This window comes from Trichechus manatus, unplaced genomic scaffold (genome assembly GCF_000243295.1).
Source record: "Trichechus manatus latirostris isolate Lorelei unplaced genomic scaffold, TriManLat1.0 scaffold00084, whole genome shotgun sequence".
Lineage (NCBI taxonomy): Eukaryota > Metazoa > Chordata > Mammalia > Sirenia > Trichechidae > Trichechus > Trichechus manatus.
This window is the reverse complement of record NW_004444020.1, coordinates 1476339-1499112: the sequence shown is the minus strand read 5'-3', so window position 1 is coordinate 1499112 and position 22774 is coordinate 1476339. Positions and strand designations below refer to the sequence as shown.

The 22774-nt window shown below is 41.7% G+C and overlaps 1 protein-coding gene across 3 annotated transcripts in view; it reads left to right on the top strand.

Annotated features, from left to right (window-relative positions):
- The window catches only part of CPNE4 (copine 4), a 669181-nt gene that overhangs the window by 620757 nt on the left and 25650 nt on the right, over nt 1-22774 (top strand). For all 3 annotated transcript variants that reach the window (XM_004381399.2, XM_004381400.2, XM_004381401.1), the window contains 2 exons: nt 1522-1581; nt 14073-14206. In XM_004381399.2, the coding sequence (XP_004381456.1) occupies nt 1522-1581; nt 14073-14206 (194 nt within the window). The remainder of the gene's footprint in view (nt 1-1521; nt 1582-14072; nt 14207-22774) is intronic.

Sequence of the window (22774 nt, the reverse complement as noted above, 5' to 3'; positions counted from 1 at the left end):
GAAATACTAAATAGGCAATAGATAAGTGGTATCTTTGGTGAAAGGTGAGACAGTACACAATACTGGGGAAACCAGCACAACTTGTCCAAGCCAAGGCCATGGAAGCTCCATAGACACATCCAAACTCCCTGTGGGACTGAATTGCTGGGCAGAGGGCTGTGGGGACCATGGTCTCGGGGAACATCTAGCTCAATTGGCATAATACAGTTTAAAGAGAGTGTTCTACTTTCTACCTTGGCAAGTAGCGTCTGCGGTCTTAAAAGCCTGTGAGCAGCCATCTAAGACACTCCTCTGGTCTCATACCTTCCGGAGCAAGGGATAATGAACAGAACAGGATACAAGGAAAAGATTAGTCCAAAGGACTAACCGACTACAGCTACCAAGGCCTCCACCAGACTGAGTCCAGTACAGCTAGTTAGTGCCCAGCTACCACCACTGACTGCTCTGACCGGGATCAAAACAGAGGGTTCTGAACAGAGCTGGAGAAGGATGTAGAACATAATTCTAACTTACAAAAAAAAGACCAGATTTACTAGCCTAAAGGAGACTGGAGAAACACTGAGAGTATGGCCCCCAGACACCCTTTTAGCTCAGTGGTGAAGTCGCTTCCAAGGTTCACCGTTCAGCCGGAGATTGGACAGCCACTTAAAACCAAACAGGACTAATGAGGCACAGCAGTCCAGGGACAAGGACTAGAAGGCAGAAGGGGACAGGAAAGCTGGTGATAGGGAACCCAAGGTTGAGTAGGAACAGTGTTGACATGTAGTGGGGTTGTTAACCATTGTCATAGGGCAACATGTGTACTAACTGTTTAATGAGAAACTATTTTGTTCTGTAAACCTCCGTCTGAAGTGAGAATAGCAGCACAACTGGAAGAACGTAATCGATGTCACTGAATTGTGCATGTAGAAATTTTTGAAATGGTGTATCTTTGGTTATGTATATTTTCACCAAAAAAAAAAAAAAAAGTCGAGAAGGGAGTGCGTTGACATGTTGTGAGGTTGTTAACTAATGTTATAAAACAATATTTGTACCGAATGTTTAATAAGAAACTATTTGTTCTGTAAATCTTCACCTAAAGTACAATTAAAAAAAAAAAAGAAACTGCCAATCTAGATTACTTGCTGTATTACAGATATTATCAGATGGGGACTTTGGCACGGGGAAGCAATACAGAAGCCAAATGTGAGACTTTATTAATTTCACAACAGTGGTGACCCTTGAAAATATAGCTTTTAGTCTATAGGGAGAGGCTAATTAAAATCATGCATAAACCAAAGAGGGAATGGAAGGAGCAAAAGATGGGTATGTGCAGCCCTCACAGGCCTATCTGTATTAAGCATTGCTTGCTTTCTCTCCTTTAATGGAATAAAATCAACAGACCCATATTTCCTCTGCGGATCTTTCCTTGTTCCTTCCTCTGGTTTTGGCAGCCTGCCCCCAAAGCTCAGACCTCCAATCTGTGAGCAAACAGATCATGCTCTTACTAACCTGGTTTCCTTTCCTCCTCCTCCTCTGTAGATCCACAAGATGCATTCTTTCTTGGACTACATCATGGGTGGTTGCCAAATCCAGTTTACAGTAAGTTGTCTCCACATTTGTTCTTATTCAGGGAGCAAGGGGTGGAAAACAGTGTTAGGGTTGCGGCAAAACAAGGGAAAAAACCTATTAAGACCCTAGTCAACTTTGTTCAAGTCTTACTGATGAAATACTGTATAGTATCATGTTTGTTTTTAAAATGAGTCTACACTCCTATTTTCTCCTGTGAGTATGGTTTTCAATGACATATCAGGAAATTCATGCCACCCAACTATATGTGACTTGAGAAACACTCCTAATTCTTTTAGTAACTATATGACGCATGAGCTAGGGTATAGATTGCCAGATCCCATCCCCTGGTCAGGAGCATAAGAAGGAAGTGAACCTTGCTAATCAGTCCTACCAAGCCAAGCAAGATGCCTCTAGTTTGTGTTCATGTGGCCAGAACACAAACATCAAAGTTATGGCTAAGGGTCAGTGCCAAGGAAAACCATCCAAATGTTTCTTTGAGCAACGAAAGGTAAATTCCGAAGATTGAAGAGCCAGGTTGAAATCAAGGTTGAGAAGTAGAACTGGTATATAGACTCAGTGGATAGTTTGAGGATTCTGTCCTATAATCTGTGAGCCCAAGATATTTATACTCTCCTAACGTGTATTTGGAGCCCTGGTGGTGCAGTGATTAAGAGCTACGGCTGCTAACCAAAAGGTCAGCAGTTCGAATCCTCCAGCCACTCCTTGGAAACCCTATGGAGAAGTTCTACCCTGTCCTATAGGGTCACTATGAGTGGGAATTGACTCGATGGCAATGGGTTTGGTTTGGTTTGGGTAATGTGTATGTGGGTGGGCGGGCTGGGTCTTTTTAAAGTGCCCAGGTGGGCCATGTGTGTGTGTCAGAGATTTTGTGTCCGTTGTCCCTGACCCAATTTGCTTTCACAGACTTAATATTCAAAATACTACTAGGTTTGAGCAGATGTGACCTCCAGAAACAGAATCTCCAGATGGCAGAAGATAAATCTGCTAAAACCCATGAGAAATGGACATGGATGTAAACAATTTGTATGGCATGTTTCTCATCTTGCAGAAGTGCATGCAGGAAGCTCAGCCCTGTTTAGCTCCCTAGATAGGCTCAGTCATGTGAGGAAAGCAAGGAAAATCGGTTTAATTTTTGTCCGGATTTGATCCCAGGGGAATAGACTGGACCAATGTATTCTTCGGCCCAGGGATGGTAATGCTTCAAGGACTAAAAGGGGGAGTTCCAAAGGGAAAGAGATAAGGGGCTGTTTAATGGGCCAGCCTCTCCCTAGCTAGAGGTTTGTCCTCTGCTCTAATCTCATAGGGTTCTACCTCCATCCTGCCTAAACTCAGGGCATTTCATTTACCCCTAATACTTACAGGAGTTAATTATAGAGTTGGACAATTTCTTTAAAGACTAAGGTTCTTTAATGACAACTCATCCCATCTTCCTGCACGCACACTGGCACATACAGAAGGAGAAAGCATATTCATTGCAGGCACACACACCTGGCTCTACCTGGCCTGTGGGCTCATCACTGCTCTGGGTGTATGCAGATGGAAGTAGAGAAGATAGCAATGTCATCAAGGAGAGCTACAAGAAATAGTTTCCCAAGACTGTAGGCAAAGGAGTGATTTCAGGAAACTATTTATAGGTTTTCAGGGGAAAGCTCTATTGATTTGAGTCTGTTTTAGATTCTATAGATCCCATGCTCTTGAACAGCTCTTTATTCAACCTTCAGAGGCTTGATTTGTCCTTGGAGTGGTGTGGCAAATAATCGACCCCAACTAAAACCAGAGATTTAACCCCAGAGGGACCCTAGCTCCACATCTTGACTCACAGATGTCTGTGTGGCCTACCTGACATAGACGATTGCCCTCCCTGCTTCACTTTCCCCCTCTTTCTCACTTTTGCTGACCTGCCCCACTGGAAGTTACCACCTCAGGGATTCTCACCTCCCCACCCCAGTCACAGCTTCTCAGCTCCCCCCGGTGCCCACTGATGGACCTGTGGTGGGTGGACGGGGGAGAGCAGTGTGTAGCAAGGAATGAGAAGAGGAGGAGTGTGTTAGATGGATGCTAAAGAGATAGGGGCAGACCATCAACAGTGCCTGCCCGAAGCCCTTCCTCCTGTAGGGGTTCAGGCTAGGGACTCAGAAGAGTGTTGCTATATATTCTATTTTGAGCTTTATATTAAAGAAAAAAATACCTGTCATTTCAACATCATTTTCCTCCAAAATTAAGTCAGCTTTCTCATTATTAATTTCTTATTGCTCAATCAATGCAAGCTAATGTAAATTATAAGCTATAATACAAACTGTTAATAAAAATTAGTATGTCTTGTTTAATTTCATCTATAAGTGTTTATTATCTGCCCAGTATTTTTACTGAAACCACTGGCAACACAAAAAAGTGGCAGAAATGAGAAGTGAGGAAAAGAGGGCTTCCTCACATGGAGATAAGCAGAGGGGAGAGAATAAAAAGGGTGTTTTGTTGCAGTTGTTGCACCTCTGAGGCCTGTAGAAGCTTCCATGGGCTCATAACATGATCCCTGGCTCCTCAGCAAGCCAGTAGCTTTAGCCAAGACTAACTTTCTGTCTCCCTGGAAGAAGACCTCCAAGAGCCAGAGGTGACATAAAGTTCTGGAAATTCTCCATTTCCTCCTCCAGATCTACTCTTCACCCCTCTTCCTCCCTCCTCTGTGCCAGGAGGCCAGCCTCTTTGGATACCACAGCTGGACTCCCCTGCCCTTAGCTTTTGGTTGGGTTTGGCCAATGGGAAGCACCAGCCAGAGATCAGAGAATGGGAGGAGAGAGAGAAGTTGGGACACGTATTCCCCCAACTCTTTGCCTGTCTGGCTGTGGTTAGGCAGTGACTGTAGAGACTCTATAGAAGGCCACAGCTCCTGCTAGGTGTTCTCTCCTCAGATACTACTCTTACTAAGTCCTAGGAATTGTTTCTTCCCCCTCTCTCTCGTCATTTTCCCTTTGTCTTTTGTGAATTGCCCCTTTATTAAACTCTCCTCAATCACCTCTCTTGAGTGGCCATTGGTTTCCTGTCCAGACACTGACCAATGCACATTACAAACAAGAGTTAGGAGAAAGCCTTTGCGTCTTCCACAGATGCTGGGTGCCTCTGGTCTAGCCTTGAGTGTTAAAGATGGGACATCATTCTCTTCAGATACCAGGATGATGTGTAGTAGGTATTCAAGATACTTTTGTTGAATTGTGATGAATTGAACCCTAAACCTTAAAGAGGAGTTAGGTTTAGGAAAAATAAGAAATTAGGAGAGTAAATATGATACTAGATTTTTGCTTTAAAAAGCACCCCATGAACATAAATATTCATACATCTATATCCCTGGTGGCCCAGTGGTTAAGCACTCAGCTGCTAACTGAAAGGTTAACAGTTCAAACCCATCAGCCACTCTGTGGGAGAAAGATGTGGCAGTCGGCTTCCATAAAGATTTACAGCTTTGAAACCATATGGGGCAGTTCTACTCTGTTCTATAGGGTCACTATTAGTCGGAACTGACTCAATGGCAACAGGATTTTTATATATATGTATATATATTCTAACAATAAATGCGAAACCTTGCTTGGGTTAATACCAATAAACAGATATATTTGGAGGAGTTTTAGGGAAGTGGTTTGGGATCAGAACTTGAAAGTCTTTGAAAACCAGACTAGCGAATTTTGAGGTAATTTGATGGATATGGGAAAGTTCAGAAGAATCTTGAGCAGGGCGTTGAGGCCTTGCTCAGTCTTGTGCTTTGGGGAAGTAAATCTGAGCATTTGGTGAAAGGCATGGATAATGGTGAAGGTAGTCTGAAAGAAGAAGCAAGAGGAGATAACACCCACTGCAACTGTCCTGGTGACAGTAATAAGAGTTTAAAAAGTCTAGAGTGGTAGCAGTAGGAAGAGGCATTGTGGGAAGAGAGTCGATAAGCCTTGGCCTATGATACAACATGGAGACTGAAAGCAAGGAGAGCCATGAGTCCAGAATGACTCAAAGTGTTTGTGCCTGCTGGACAGAGCATGGTGGTCCTATTCATGGATATGTGACCATTACAAAAATCTGCACTTTTGAGGGACAAGATGATGAATTTGTTTTTGGACATGTTGGAGGTACTTTCAGGTATCCAGTGGAGATGGCACTTAAAAATATGGACCTAGATTTCAGGAGGGAGGTGGGGGTTGCATATATATGGACCTGAATGAGATGGCTAAAGAGAAGAATTCTGATGACAGAAAATGGTAAACGACCTCTATTTGACGTCGAGGGAAAGAATGGCAAAGCAATAAGAGAAGAGAAAGAGAAGAAGGTCCAGGAGCGGGCAGTAACTAAAATGCCCAGAGAGGAAAAGGTTACAAGATGGAGGGCAATAATCCCATACACTCAAGAGAAGTCAAAGGGTGAAGAGTAAAAAGCAATGGTTAACTTGTTTGATGCATAGGTGTTGCATCTTTGAAAGAGCAATTTTAGCAGAATGAGATGGGAGAGGCCAAATATTTAAGATATAAACAAGGGTAAGGGAATGAACACAATGGGTATAAATATTTTATTCAAGAAGGTTGACAGTGAAGGGAAGGCAAGAGTGGAAAAGCAGTGTGGCAATTTGAGGATTACATAAGAAAGATTCTAGGCTAGAATCTGACCATAAGCAGGGGAGAAGACACAGTGGAGGGAAAGAGATAAGTGATGTTAAAAAGAGCCCTAGTCAATGATTTTTATTCTTTTTTGGTAACCTGGATGATCTGAGAACCTGATACATGACATGTATGTTCTCGCTAGAAAATGCACGCACACAATTTTAGGAGGTCAAGGACACCCCTAAGGATAATCCTTATGGCTCATGTGAATCCTTGAGTCTTCACAACTCTAGAGCAACTCTTGCATCACAGTCTTGGAGGAGGTAGGTGGAGGTGAAACAGAGACTACAGGGAGAAAGATTTGGTTCAATATGTTTGGCGCATGGCACAGCAACTAAAAATAAAACCAGATACTAGAATTCCACACACACACCAAATACAGAATTATAGACAGCACTGAAGAGACAGACGCCATAAGGTATTTGGAAGGAAAATAGTGAAAGAATTAAAGGTTACTTTTGAAAGTTATTGCTTTTCCAGAGGCACAAAGATGTTCATTGAAACACTGATTATCACAGAGACAAGTTGTAAATAATCTAAAAGTAAATTAGGGCTATGTAAATCACAGTATCTCCTTTAGACTATGAAAAAGTCCTTTTAAATGATAATTATAAGGACAGGACAGGGCCAGATATACCCAATAAGCAAGGAACTATGTGAAATTGTTCAGGTTCCAGGAAATGGATTAGGTGACTTCAGGGGTCTTTCCTATCTGGTCTAGGTGCCTATTCTCTACCACCTATGGAGTTTGTGGAAATAAAGAACAAGATTTCAACCTATCACTTAAGAAAAGGTCCAGACTAAACAATGTTGGTGTTGTTAGGTGCTACTGAGTCAATTCCGACTCCTAGTGAACCCATGTGACAGATTAGAACTGCCCCATAGGGTTTTCCACACAGTAATCTTTATGGGAGCAGATCACCAGGTCTTTATCCTGCTGAACTCTTGGGTGGGTTCAAACCACCAATTTTTCGGTTAGCAGACGAGCACTTAACCATTGAGCCACCAGAGCTCTACCTAAAAGGCTCATTATATAGATCCAATTGTATGTTGTTGTTGTTAAGTGCCATCAAGTGGGTTCCGACTCATAGCAACCTTATGTACAACAGAATGAAACACTTCCTGGTCCTGTGCCATCCTCACAATCATTGCTATGTTTGAGCCCATTGTTGCAGCCACTGTGTCAATTCATCTCATTGAGGGTCTTCCTATTTTTTGCTGACCTTCTACTTTACCAAGCGCGATGTCCTCCTTCAGAGACTGGCCCCTCCTGATAACATGTCCAATGTATGTGAGACAAAGTCTCACCATCTTTGCTTCTAAGCAGCGTTCTGGCTGTATTTCTTCCAAGATAGGTTTGTTTGTTCTTCTGGCAGTCTATGGTATATTCAATATTCTTCACCAACACCATAATTCAAAGGCATCAGTTCTTCTTTGGTCTTCCTTGTTCGTTATACAGCTTTCCCATCTATATGAGAAGATTGAAAATACCATGGCTTGGGTCAGGTGTACCTTAGTCTTCAAGGTGACATCTTTGCTTTTTAACACTTTAAAGAGGTCTTTCGCAGCAGATTTTCCCAATGCAATGTGTGTTTTGATTTCCTGACTGCTGCTTCCATGGGTGTTGATTGTGGATCCAAGTAAAATGAAATCCTTGACAACTTCAATCTTTTCTCCATATATCATGATGTTGCTTATTGGTCCAGTTGTGAAGATTTTTATTTTCTTTATGTTAAGGTGTAATCCATATTGAAGGCTCTGGTCTTTGATCTTCATCAGTAAGTGCCACAAATCCTCTTCACTTTCAGCAAGCAAGGTTGTGGCATCTGCATATCGAAGGTTGTTAATGAGTATTTCTTCAATCCTAATTCTGCCTTCTTCTTCATATAGTCCATCTTCTCGGATAGTTTGCTGAACATACAGATGGAATAAGTATGATGAAAGGATATAACCCAAACACACACCTTTCCTGATTTTAAACCACGCAATATCCCCTTCTTCTGTTCGAATGACTGCCTCTCGATCTATGTACAGGTTCTGCATGAGCACAATTAAGTGTTCTGGAATTCCCATTCTTTACCATGTTATCTATCATTTGTTATGATCCACACAGTCTAATGCCTTTGTGTAGTCAATAAAACACAGATAAATATTTTTCTGGTATTCTCTGCTTTCAGCCAAGATCCATCTGACATCAGCAATGACATCCCTCATTCCATGTCCTCTTCCAAATCTGGCTTGAATTTCTGGCAGTCCCCTGTCGATATACTGCTGCAACCATTTTCTAATTATCTTTAGCAAAATTTTACTTGTGTGTGATAGTAATGATATTGTTCAACAATGTCTGCATTCTGTTGGGTCACCTTTCTTTGTAATATATACAAAAAAACAAAACAAACCTGGTGCCATGGAGTCAATTCCGACTCATAGCAACCCTATAGCACAGAGTAGAGCTATCCCATAGGGTTTCCAAGGACTGGCTGGTCAATTCATAGTGCCATCCTTTTGGTTAGCACCTGAGCTCTTAACCACTGCACCACCAAGGCTCCTTGGAATGTGTACAAATCTAAAAAAGCTGCCCTAAACCCCCATTGTCATCTAGTGGATTCCAACTCATAGCTAGCATATAGGACAGAGTAGAAAGGCCACCTAGGGTTTCCAGGGAGTGGCTGGTGGATTCGAACCGCTAACCTTTTGGTTAGCAGCCAAACTCTTAACCACTGCACCACCACGTCTCGGCTTCCCCACCAGGGCTCCAAAAAAGCTGCCCCAGCAGTTGATATTGCCAAGGTAGATGATAAGATGATAAGAGAGATTCAGCAAATAGCCTGAGGTCAGTTCACAGAGGCTTCTCTTAGAAAACATCCAAGAGGTTCCCAAATGGCCCATTTGCCACATGAGGGGAAAGGATCTCAGGAGTGGGTTGTTTCATGTAAGAAGTTTAAACGAGGGCTTTGAAATAGTTCATTCTGGTTCAAATCCCTGCTGAGAATTTGCGTTTCTAACAAGTTCTCAGGAAGTTATACATAAGAATCACCTGGCAATCTTGTTAAACTGCAGATTATGAGTCAGCATATCTGGGGAGGAAATACAAATTCTCAGCAGGGAACCTATTAGAAATGCAAATTCTCAACAAGGGTTCGAACCAGAAGGAGCTAGTTTGAAGCCTTGGTTTAAGAAAGATGCTCAGCATTCACTTCCTACCTTCTCCCAGCAGCAGCTCCAGCACTGGGGACCCTGGTGGGCATAGAGGGAGAATTTTCCGTTCTTACTTTGCAGGTTTTTGCAAAGCTTCTTCACAGCTCAGCTTAATGATAAGAAAGGTCTCCTGGGCAGAAAGGGAGGGCAGCAGGCGCCAGTTCTCCAGCTGCCTGTTGAGAAGATTGGACCTCGTACCAGAACCACGGGCTTTCGTAAAAGCTTCCCATCAGAAAATGAAAACGTGGTAGCTCCACTCACAAACGGACATTCAGGAAATCAGGCGTCGGCATCCACCTCCACAAAGTGGCATTTTTCAGTCATTTTCTTGCTTTTATTTCTCAACTTAATCCCATCTTTCACTGTCTTCCTGTTGCTTTTTAAAATAAACCTACCCTTTCACTCTGTTCTCTTTCTACTAATGCTTCCTTTAACGAGCACAGAGAATTCTTGGGAGAAGGCCACCTCCTGAAGATAGACGTTTTATCTCCAGCTTCAACAGGAGACTTTAGAAACCATCACTTGCCAGAAAGAAAAAAAAAAAAAATCTTTTACCTGCCATGTACTTAAGATTGCCCATTTTCTGTTCTGTCTAGTCACTTGATAAAATATTTTTGTTATGAGCAAAAGAATTACAGAAAGAGACAGGTGGTAAGGACCACTGGTTTATTTCCTTTTTCATTAGTTAATTTTTAAGTTCATACCATCCTCCAGAGCTATATCGGAATCACCTTAGCTGGGATAGTCTCCATGGTTGTCACATCCACAGGGGTCATTCCCATGAGCAAAGTCAGAACCTCAAAGGACTGTAGAAAAAAAGTAAAATTTCCACCAGGCATGTTTTTATGTCTGTGCACCACCACCAAGAACAGGCAACTCAATACCAGTCTTCTAACAATGACCTTCAGATCGTTGCACAACACTTAAGATAGAATACTTTCCATCTCCAAAGAAACCTGACTGTTCGCTTACTCTGACACTCAACTCCACATTCACTTGGTCATCAAATCTGATTCATTTTCTGTCCTTAATGTCAACAGTCATAATCCCCTTGTCACTATCATCTCTGTCCCACTCTTATTTGTTACACATGAGGGAATTATTCCAATCCTGAGGGGGATGAATTGATAGAAATGAAATGACTTGGTAGAAATGAAACGACAAGGGTGAAGAAAGAGAGGTGCCTAGGGTGCAAAATTTCAAGAGGCTCCGGATCGTGCAGGTGTAGAGTCAGCTGAGAATGAGTGTCTCCCTGAGTCTTACGCTTTGCATGCCTCTCTTGCCTCACCCAAGTCCTGGCCCTGTGATTTGTTGTTTTGTTTTGATTTTTTTTAATATGTTGTTGTCAAAATTTATGTATGCTTATCCAAACACTGCACGGACTTCACCAGATACTGCCACATATTCATCTAAGTGATATACTCAGATGCTGCTGCTTGATGTCTGCTTAGAGACTCTTGCCCGTGCCTGGACGATGAAGAGAGACAACTAAGTTTCCTGAAGATTTGTTGTGTATGGAGTTGCCATTTTTCTTTATAGAGGTCTTTTCTCTTTGGTCTTTATATACCTGAATCATACTCTGCTTTTATATCAAGTCAGCAACATGTTTTTGTCATCACAGAATACTCTTGAACCTTTAGGAGTCTCAGTCAGGTACTCAGCACATGTCACATTCTGGCATAGTCTCAACTGCAGTATCTAGAAACACAAGTCTGATGCCTTTAGTTGTGAGGAGTGTTGTGATCCATTACGAAGGGCATCCTAAATAAAAGTGAGGTGAGCCACAGGGTACGCATCACTGTATTAATAGTAAAATATCAACATTTGCCAATAATTTACTTTTTTAGATAAATTAGAGCAGAATCAAGGCTGTCTCCATAACAACATCCTCACACTGTCTAGAATTCTAAAATGCTTTCTTGAATAGGAGAGAAAGAGGTGGCTTTACACCTGGCCTTCCAAGCACTGCTTTTATCTTTCAAACACTAGGTACGTACATGCAAGGTGTCATTATCTCTTAAGTGTGTCTCATTGGGACAAAAAGGCCCTGTGAGGTTGAGCTGAGTTTACTCAGAGGTCCCCAGATGTATGATTTCTTCAAATACTGTCTCTCAAGTGCCTCTTGAGCATTCCCCTTGGGGAAGTTTTCTCAGAATTAATGTGCTTGTGTTTGGACTTCTGTCTGATCAGGGCCTCATGGATGAACCCCAGGGTGTTTCACACCTCCTTCTGTTCACAAAATACCTGTAGACTCCTCCCACCACTAGTTTGGTTTATTTTTTTAATCACAATCCTTGATTAAAAGGACCTTCACCTATTGCCTTCCTATCATTTTTTTTAGTGGATTGGCTTTCCCCTTCAGGCTGAAACTCATCTCAGAAGATTTGCGATTTTACTGGTCCTCTTTGGTCACCTCCAGTCATCCTCAGTAGCATATCCTCCCACCATTGTGTGTCGTGTCTGCACACGTCTACACACACATACACACCACATACACACATATTTCAATTGTTCTTTTCCTATATTTTATAATTGCTTTGGGCACAAAGAGCTGTTTAGTCAAGGCTATTTATCTCTCCTAAATTACTGTAGTAACCTCTTCGCTGGTTTGCCTGCCTCAAGGCCAAATCCCTCCATTTTTTAGGGGAGTCTTCATATGCATAAGAAGCCTTGGTATATTGACAATACATGTTCTCTTGGGTGTTATGGAAGAGCACAGTCTTTGGAGCCATATAGACCTGGATTTAAACCCAGTTCCCCCCTATTACCTATGACCATCCGCACCTTTGAGCATCAGTGTCTTCATCATTAAATGGAATAATAATATCTCCCAGAGTTTTGTAAATATTAAATAACATAATGTCTGTAAAGCAATTAGTACAGTGCCTGACACAGAGTAGGGTTTCAACAAAGGTTACTCCTCTCTTCTTTCCTCCTTTTTAAATCAAACTATGAACATCTAAGGGTCAGGGAGGGACTAGGTAATTTTTCTTCACATGGCCTTTCCTTCAGGCACACTGTTAATATTAGCATTATTATCAGTTGGTATCCCCTTCTTTACAACATCTATGTATTCTGAAAACAGAATTTGAATCCTATCTAAATTTATTTTCACCTGTAGTCCTTTGGAGGGGTGATGAAGAAAAGGAAAAAAGAAATCAGTGATGGAAAAATAATTTTGTGAAAGAAAAAAAAAGCTTTAAGTGAACTATTGTTTATTAGTTTATTGCTTTTCTCTTCAGTCACTTTGATTTGATTTCAAGGTTACATTTTTTTTTTTCCATCAACTTTATTCTTATAGGCTGATCCTTAAGAAATGCAAACAAAGCACATGGCACCTTCTCTCTGTCCTTCTAGAAGCAACACCCCAACTTAATAAATCCAGTGGGGCATTCTAGTAATCTGTTATAATGGAACTTTGCCAAATATAACACAAATAACGTTTCCTATCCACAAGATCATAAGAGAAAAGAGAGCTTTTCAGTGAATGGAATTGCCGAACCCAAGAGAGAAAGGAAAGGTGCAACATGAATATTTCCTTCTTCCTCTATGACTCCTCATTTTAATACCTACCCCCCAGGCTTAAGGATTTTTTTGTGAAGTGTTTGCTGGATTAAACACTTTATTTAGATGGCGATTATGTTGGAAGTCGGAAGAAATGCTGCTTTCTCATTTTAACACCCTCCAGGCTTAAGCATTTTATTGTTGTTGCTGTTAAAGAAGTGTTTCATGAGTTAACTTTTATTTAGATGGGTATGATGTTGAAAGGGAGAAAAAATGTGAGAAGGTGAAGAATAATGACTACTTCATGGTAAAATAGGGAGCCTTGGCAGCAATAACAGTTAAACACTCGGTGGTTCGAACCCATCAAACAGCTCTGCAGAAGAAAGACCTGGCAATCCGCTTCCGTAAAGATTATAGCTTAGGAAACCCTATGGGGCAGTTCTACTCTGTTACCTGGAGTTGCTATGAGTTGAAATCAACTCGACAGCACACAAGAATTGGTAAGATAGAGATTTGACTTCTCCATTTCCCACTCACAATGACATAAGTAGTCAGTCATATTCTTGGTCATAGGTAAGAATTCTTACATGAATGAGGTCCAAAAAGTTGAATGCCTTACATGAAGCTGCTTCTTGCAGAACATATTTTATAACCAGATCAACACATGTCCTACAACTGGCCACTCATGAAACATGACAATGGCTTTATCTACATAAGCCAAGTCTTTAACACAGGCTTCAACGTTAAGGGATTTTACCTATGCCTCAGAGATGAAGTTGTCCTACCCAGAGAACAGAGAAATCTTTTCTTAGTGAAATGTGAATTTGAGAGATATTCTACTATTATTCTTGCTGCTTGGTGACATGAGTCAGCAGTGGCTGGCATTTCTAACCTAGACTCATTCTCAAGTTCTGTTTTGGGGAAGGAGAAGAGAAAGCATGGCAGGGAGGAGGCAGCGGGGAGGAAGGAGACCACAAAGATGGTTGTAACCAAATTGCTAACTAGTTTTCTTAGCTAATTAATTTCTTCTCTAACTTTCCTTTTGGCCTGGGTATGTAATGTGCTGCTTTTTTTCCATCTGTGGCCATGTCTCTCTTGTGGCTAATCACAATTCCTAGGAGATGCACCCACTTGACACCCACCCCTTCTCCTCTTTTCCTCTTCCAGGTAGCTATCGATTTCACTGCCTCAAACGGGGACCCCAGAAACAGCTGTTCCCTGCACTATATCCACCCTTATCAACCCAACGAGTACCTGAAGGCCTTGGTGGCTGTGGGGGAGATTTGCCAAGACTATGACAGGTAAGAGTGTCTGGGGCATTTCAACTTATCATCTCTCATGTGGGTTCAGATGGTCCCTGGCTGATTCTCAGGAGGTCAGTGGAAATTGGTCTAGCAACTCCTCATGCAGAGGCTCATGAAAGAATAGGACACAACCTTCCCCAAATGTTTCATGCACTCCACACCTAGAGAAGCTGAGTTTGTGCCATGCTCACCTTGGTCACCAGACAAAACTGTTTCTCAGATTTCTTCTCTTAATTGGCTTGTAGGACCACTGTATGGCAATTTTGGTTTTCAGTTTAAATTTTTAATACGTGCCTTATTACTCAAAGTTTGGTCCATGGACTATCAGCATAGCATCACCTAGGCATTTAGAATCTCAAGTCTCACCCCAGACCTACTGAATTGGAATCTGCTCTGTTAGCAAGATACCCAGAGCCTTCATCGTGGCTCTGTGGATGTAGTGGATGATCTGAAACAAGTTGCTGAGCTTTTCTGTTTGCTGGTTGCCTCCCCTGCAAAATGCAGATGTTATTACCAAAGTGACATGTACATCTTTTGTATGCACTTTAGAGTTTGAGAAGTCCTGGTTTATAAGACATTATTGCATCTAATCCTCACATTAACCCTTCTACTGTAGGTATTGCTTAACAGAAGAAAACTGTCACACAGCCAGAGGCAGGATTTGACCTAGATCTAGCTCACTCCACACCTTGAGCTCTTAATACTATATTTCAGTTTAATGACCTCAAACACTACTGGTAACTTTAGTACAGGGGTGCATGTCTGCCTGTGTGCACATGGGGTGGTGGGGGGAGTGTGTGCCTGTGCAAGTGTGTGTAGAGAAAACATGATTTTAAGATCAGATCGCTGTTGTATTTATTTTTATTTGATAGTAAATATTGACCTTTCCCACCAAGGAATTCCCTGTAAGAAGTGATTTACATAAATTACATTACACTGAATTCATTCTGTCTTTACTCAGTATTTCCAGATTGAGGTAAAGGAGTTCAGGTGTGTGTTCAAGAAGACTTTCGGAGATAGAATCAATGTAAATGTAAATATTTGTAAATCTCAGTTGACTCCCTGGTATGATTGTTAAACCAAGCTAGTTAATAATAAGCAGCAACTCACTGACTGATCTTTTAAACCAGGAAAACAAAGTGACTCTATTTTGCAGGTTTCTGAGAAGTTTTATGCAATAGCATAACTTCTGTTCTCTCTGGTTTCAGAATTGGTGATAACAGTTTTGAAAACCTGTTACCCCGCACACCATAGGAAATGACACATCCTAGTGACCAGGGTATAGAGAGAAACAAATGAGACAGGTAATGGGAAAAGGCCCATCAGTCTCCTTCCCGCTGGAGTGCTCTGGATTCTGCTCAGTCACCTCCCAGAACGGGTGTGAAGACATTTGGGGAATGAATGACCAGGTGCAGTAAAGCTAGAGCTTTAAAAGCTCAGGCCCTTGCTGACACTTCCCCTCCCATAAATCTCTAGCTGAAGACAAGATTCCTTTTAAATTACCTGGTTGAAATGATTCTTCTCATACTTAAGCTTGAGGTATTGGCTGTAAAGATGACTTAAATTTCAGCTCTGCCTCCTGGGGGCCCAAACATAGGGAGGATTCCTAGAGAGATTTATATCATATGAAGATTTCTACAAGGAGAGAAAGACTGACAAATTGCATCTCCACTATAGCGAAAGCTTCTCTAAGCTTCCTCAAGACATCAATACAGCCTTTGTCTCTCATCTTTCTATCACACACACACATGAATAATCTAGCGTAATAACCAGTTACTATTGAGTTGATTCCAACTCATGGCGACCCCTCGTGTGTCAGAGCAGAACTGTGCTCCATAGTGTTTTCAGTGGATGGTTTTTCAGGAGCAGATCGCCAAACTTTTCTTCTGAGGCACCTCTGGGTGGACTTGAACCTCCAACTTTTTGGTTAGCAGCAAGCGTGTCAACCATTTGCACCACCCAGGGACTCCATGTAGTGTAATACTGTGCACATATTAAGAGGCAAGAAGGAGGGGAGGGGAGGTCTTTCAGATTCTTAATAACTCTTTTAAACTTTAAATACTTGTAAAAGAGATAAAGTGGGTAAAAGCACTTAATACATACATCATACATATATATAAATCTGACTCTGCAGGAGAAAAGGCAGTCTAAGAATGAATTCTAAAAAGAAGGTTGATAGCCTGTCCAGAAATTAAGATATCAATGCCCAGCCCCTCGCCTGGTCCTATGGCTCATGTCCTGGATGATGTGGAACAAGTCACTTAACTTCTCCGTCTCCCGATTGCTTCGCCTGCAAAATGCAGATAATATTATCACAGTGACTATACGTCTTTTAAAGCTATTGTCCTTTTATAAAGTGAATCAAAGATTGGGAAGTTTTTTGTATTCCCCCTGTGATGGTTAAGATTGTGTGTCAACTTGGCTGGGCCACGATTCCCCGTGTTTTAATGTAATCACTCCCATGATTGAATATACTGTGAGTAGCCAATCAGATGAAAGGGAGTCTCCTCGGGGGTGTGGCCCGCATCTATATATAAGCAGACGTTCTGCTTTTTGCTCTCTCTGGATCCTGCAGCTGCTTCCTGTCGTCTCATCTCCCATTCTTGGGACTTGAGCTGTCAGCTTATCTGCCAAACCTGGGATTCGTCGATCTGCAGAGCCTGTAAGAGGGAGCCCTGCTCTCTGACCTTCTGATCTTGGGCTTGCCAGCTTCTGCAGCTGCGTGACTTGGGAGAGGCCTCTACTCTGATCCACGGACTTGGGACGTTCTAGCCTCTACAATTGCATGAGCTGTTTCATTGATATAATCTCCCTCTCTCTATATATTTATACACTTTACTGGTTTTGCTTCTCTAGAGAACCCAGCCTAAGATACCCTCCAAAATGCAGATTCAATATAAAAATAAGATATGACACCTTAGGAGTTACGTGAAGAGTTGTCATAAATGATTCTTTTGTAAAGTGTAAGTGGGGACTATCAAAGTTATCAGCTCCAACTGGTTAAGAAAATCAAGTTTCTACAGGCCAGGGGAGCAATTTTTTTTTTCATACAAAGAAGGCAATTCCATATTAAAATGGCAAATATCTAAGGAAGAAAAGCATGATTGAAAAACCTCAGAGCTCTTTTAAAAGCCTCCCTAGAAGAATGTGTAATTGCAAACTGCTCACTTGAAAACTGACAAGGATCGTGAAGTTTCTCCTTCATGTGGGTGGATAGACAATAGACAGGCAGAATCAGGAAATTTCAAGTCGGGGCTCTGGAATTAATTTATTCTCCCATCAAATCAGTGAAGTTGGTGCTCAGAAAGAAACACTTGAATACAAACCGACAGAAGGCATCGTTCCCCTTCATGTCACGACAGAGAGGTTTTTAATCCCCATGAGCCTTAGAAATTCCTCTCAGCCCCTGACAGCCAAGGGTTTTCTTTCTGCCTTGTACAGTCATCACTAAGGGGTCATTGCGAGGTGACTTATGAAGTAGAACAGCTTGACAGATGCATAAAGCTGTTTTCTGGGTGGCCTTGGAGGGAAGCTCCCCTCAAATATCTGATTCTCAAACCTAGAAGGCAATCCTGCCAGCCTAATCTATCTCTGGCCCTCTGAAGGAGATGACACCACCCATTCTCTCCCCTTTCACTTCCTAAGTATGCACACACACACTTAGACAGGCATGCACAGACACAGGCACACACATGCTCATACAATCCCTGTTGAACGTAGCACTTTCCCAGCTCCTGCAGGCATCCTGGTCTTCTGAAGCTTCTCAAGGCCAAGATCACATCCACTCCTTGGGCCCAGCACAGACGTGGGTCTCTGATTACATGAAATGTTCTATAATAGAATGGCTCGTCTGTCTGCTATCTAGAGAGTATACATATTGAACCCATTGCCCTGAAGAACAAACCGCCATTTTACAGACTTGGCCACCCCAGAAGGAGACAAGGATATCAGAAACTGAGGCAGGAGTCTTCCTCCACAATGTGCTAGGTACTGTGCTAGGATGCAAGGTGAGAATGAAACGGAATCAGACGGGCATCCTCGAGTGTGGAGGATTGGGTTACAAATCAGAAGACAAGCTCCATAAGAACGGTTTGGGGGCAGTGTCTGACCTCCTCTAACTTCACAAGGGGAAGGAGAACCGAGATCAATGCCCCAAAGCTGATTCCTATGAGACAGGGTTCAGACATGCCACCTCTCTCTGCCATCTTTACCAATTCTGACACCAATCGTCCCTCCCACGGCACTCTCTACTTCTCTGCTGGGTTTGATAATTCATTGCAATGGCCACACAGAACTCACAGAGTATCCTCACTTTCATGGGGTTTATTATAAGGGAAATTACAGTTACAGTTCAGGCTCAAGAACATTCAGGATACAAGTCTTTTATCAGGACAGCCTCTTCCCAAATGTGCTTACAGGCACCCCTTTCCCTGGCCCATGGCCTCTCCCCAAAGACACTCAGCCTTCCCTCTCTGTGGGCCGGGAAGCCCACTGTGCCATCTCCTGTTGCCAGATCTCTGCTGCCACCACTTCTCAGCATCTTCAGGGTTACAGCTCACTCTCTTTGTCTCCTGCTTCCAGGAGCTTCTCAGCACAGGGATCCCGGGTCCAAAGGATGCGCTAGCTCCTGGCTGTTCTTCCTTGAAGGTGGTGGGATTCTCCTCTTTGCTCTGGAGTTGGCTCTCTTTTAAGGCAAAACTAACCAATCCCCTTGGTAGACCAGAATTACCCTATCACACAGCCCCGCCCAATCACCTGGGAATTACAAGACCATGGGTAGAAAGGCCACACACAAAAGTAATTAATCCACTACAGGTTCATATCACAGAGCTACCCTTCCACTCTATCAACACTAGTCAGTTATTCTCAACCTTATCTGCACATTGGAACCACTTGGGAAGCCTTCAGATGTACTGATGCCTGGGTCCCACCCTAGAGATTCTGATTTATTTGGTCTGGTGATTCAAATGGACATGCAGAGTTGAGAACCACAGTTAAATCAGGAGAGATGGGTCAGATGGAATAGCTAAGGACCTGTGCAGCACCTACTGGGTGCTAGGCACCTCACTTGGTGCTACAAAGACAGGAATTAACAATGCACAATTTCCTCAAAAGACTCAGTCTCATAGCAGAGAAAGACTTGTAAATAAATCACAGTCCAGCATGGCCAGGGCAAACTAGGGTGCATATATAAGGATGGGGACTGCAAAAAGGGGAGAAGCATTAGCTCTAATCTTTGTGGGAAGAGGAGTGGTCAAAGAGGGCATCCTGTGAAGGTGATTTCTGGACTGATAAGAATTCTGCCTACTCTGTAGATTGCTGTAATTAGAACATGACAGGACTTTTTGAAGGAGCCCTGGTGATGTAGTGGTTAAGTGCTCGACTGCTAACCAAAAGGTTGGTGGTTTGAACTCAGTAGCCTGCCTGCAGGAGAAAGATATGGCAGCCTGCTTCCACTGGGCCTTGGTTTCCTTGTTTGCAGATTGAAGATTTACCTAACGTCTCTTGAAGAGCAGTTGTAAGGATTAGATATAAAGTGACCAGCTAGCACAGGTTCTGCTGCTTGTAAACAATAAATGGTGCAGGCTATTTTCTTTAATGCCCTAGATATATTTTTAAAAAAATAAGCTGAGCACAAAAGGAGAAAGGAGTATAGTGCTAGATCGAAAGGTCATTTTGGACCAATTTACTTTTTTTCTTTTCTTCTGTACTCCTAAAAAGAATTTTGCAAAACTGTATAACCCTCACACATTTTTTACATTGTAAATCTAATGTTTGTCATGGGTTTAAACAGTGACAAAGGATGAAATTTCTAATGTAAATAGGGCCATTTAAAAACCAGACTCTCACATAACTCTTGTGAATGTATCCAACGGAGTCTGAATGCCATAGCTATTTGATACCCACCATCATCCACTGAAAAAAATTCATGAACAAGTTCTTCAGTTTGAGATGAAAATTTTAATTGTTTTTTCCCATGATCTCATATTTCCATTCCCTTCGCTCCTAAAATTTTATCCTAACATACCTTAGTAAATTCGGTTCAACATCCATTTATTGATCACTGTATCATACTTTCTGTAATAAATATGAATTTAAATTGAAACTTAAAACTTTCTAGAATTTTCTGTCACCACAGATTCAAAGTATTTAAAAAATGTCTTCTGGGTTGAGTTTTCATTACCATTATTATTCATATATAACCAATAAGAAAAGAATGTAAATATATTGGAAATGTTAATATTAATTATTGACTATAAAGTAAAAATTTATTGGAAATCTAGCCCTTAATGAGACAGATAGTTATTTTTTTTCAGTTAGTTTACATATCCATGGATGAATGCTACTTATTACTAGAATGGGAAAAATCTAGCATTAATTCTAATTTTTGTTTATATTAATGTAAACACTAAGAAAACTTACAAATAAGTATGTAGGAATGGAAAAAGTTTAACTAACAGTGTTACTCAATTCTTTTAATTCTGTGTTAGAATTGAAATCACACAATGGTCTGTCATCAAAATATATTTTTAATGAATCTACCAGCTGATATCAGCACTTCCTACAATTTTTTTTTTTTAAGCAAACATTGGCAACTATCCGACTTGCAAGAGTATTTGTTTTCCAGTGAATCATGCACATTTAGAATTGTTACTTTATTTGATACTGCAGAGTTTTTACACTTTGGAGCAGTGCCCTGTGGTAGTTAAGATTTAGAATGGGTAAAGGAGAAGGGCAATTGTGAAAGAGAAGGTGTGAGTGGAGAACAGATTTCTCCATCACAGGTGTTGCCAGAAGATGAATTTCAGCAAAAAATACATATGAAAGTGGAGGAACAGAACACTGATTTCCTAAAAAAAACAAAACTCTGATGGCCTTGTAAGGGCCTTGTATTTCCATGTACCCCAGTTTAAGGCCACTGCTTTAGAGAACCATCTTTATATGTAAATGTCTAAAACCAGTTGCCGTGGAATTGACTTCCACTCATGGCAACCTCACCATGTGTGTCAGAGTAGAACTGTGCTCCATAGGGTTTTCAATGGCTAATTTTTCAGAAGGAGATCACCAGGACTTTCTTTCGATGCTCCTCTGGATGGACTCAAACTTCCAACCTTCCAGTTAGCAGCCGAGCACAAACCACCCAAGGATTCGTCTTTAAATGTCTAGGTGTTCTGAAATATCATGAAATGCTCTGTTAGTCTCCCTTTCCTTATGGATGCAGTAATTCGTCTTTACTTTTATTTACCTCTTGCCTTATCTCAAACTCTTCCTTAACAAGGAGTTAAACTGAATCTTCTGTCTAGAGATGGTATGACCATAGTCATTCCCTGAGAAGTGCAAGACCGCTTCTCATTACCATTGAAGACCATGGGCTCTGTTATTGTATTTATGCTATTTTATTCCAATTGTAAGAAATATTGTCTATACCAATGCAGTGATACACCCCTGAAATTTCCAGATTGACAGGCTCCACCAATCTGTGTCCCAGATAGTTGCTAAATGTCTCTTTCGCTCAATGCTGAGTGGATCCCATGGTGTTCTTTGAAGTGTTGGCATACCTGTGCTTTATTTTGTGCTCAGTTTGCCTTCTTTTGCTTCTTGCATAAAACTCTTCTTGGTCCAGTTTTATTTTTTATGGGAAAGAAGGGACATCTAAACCTACTGTGCTTAAGCTTGAATTTTTCTTTAATATCTTTATTAGTTAGAGGCTTTGTGGTAGCTAGCTTCAGAGAATTTATGCCCTCCTGGCTCATTAATTATTCCCCTTGTAGGTGAGGCGTTTTCCCACCTCCCTATTCTTGAAACTCAATTACATAACAGTATATCATGCCTAACATACTTCAAATCCCCAGGGGTGGCTTAGAAGGTACAAATGGAACATCATTAAGGCTGGGACACTGGTTTGATGCTTAGAAATGGATGGAATGTTAGACCTCATCTTTCCTAAACTCATCAAGAAGAAAATAAAGTGTGGAGCCTCCCAGGTTTCTCTATTTCTGTTGACTTCCCAGCTCTCTGAATTGGAAGAACTGGACTCATCTCCTGCACAGGAAAGCTTTCTTCTAGACTTAACTAGAAATTACACCTGAAATCCGTCTGGCAGATCCCTTCGACACCCACACCTCCTTGTCTTGGTTAAGGAGGAATTGCTGAAACAAAGTATTTCAGTATTTCCAAGAACCAGAAGTATTTTTTGTTAGAGCTTTGGCTCATCATTTATAAGCTGTTGTGATTCTCTATCATCATTAATACCTTCTCTAATACATGCTTTTTATAACACAGCAGGGAAAGGGGGAGAGGAGGGGACTAGTGATTTTCTGGAGAATTTAGACGTTGATTCCAAAGAAAATTCTGCCCCCAAACCGTTCTTATGGAGCTTGTCTTCTGATTTTTAACCCAATCCTCCACACTCGAGGATGCCCGTCTGATTCCGTTTCATTCTCACCTTGCATCCTAGCACAGTACCTAGCACATTGTGGAGGAAGACTCCTGCCTCAGTTTCTGATATCCTTGTCTCCTTCTGGGGTGGCCAAGTCTGTAAAATGGCGGTTTGTTCTTCAGGGC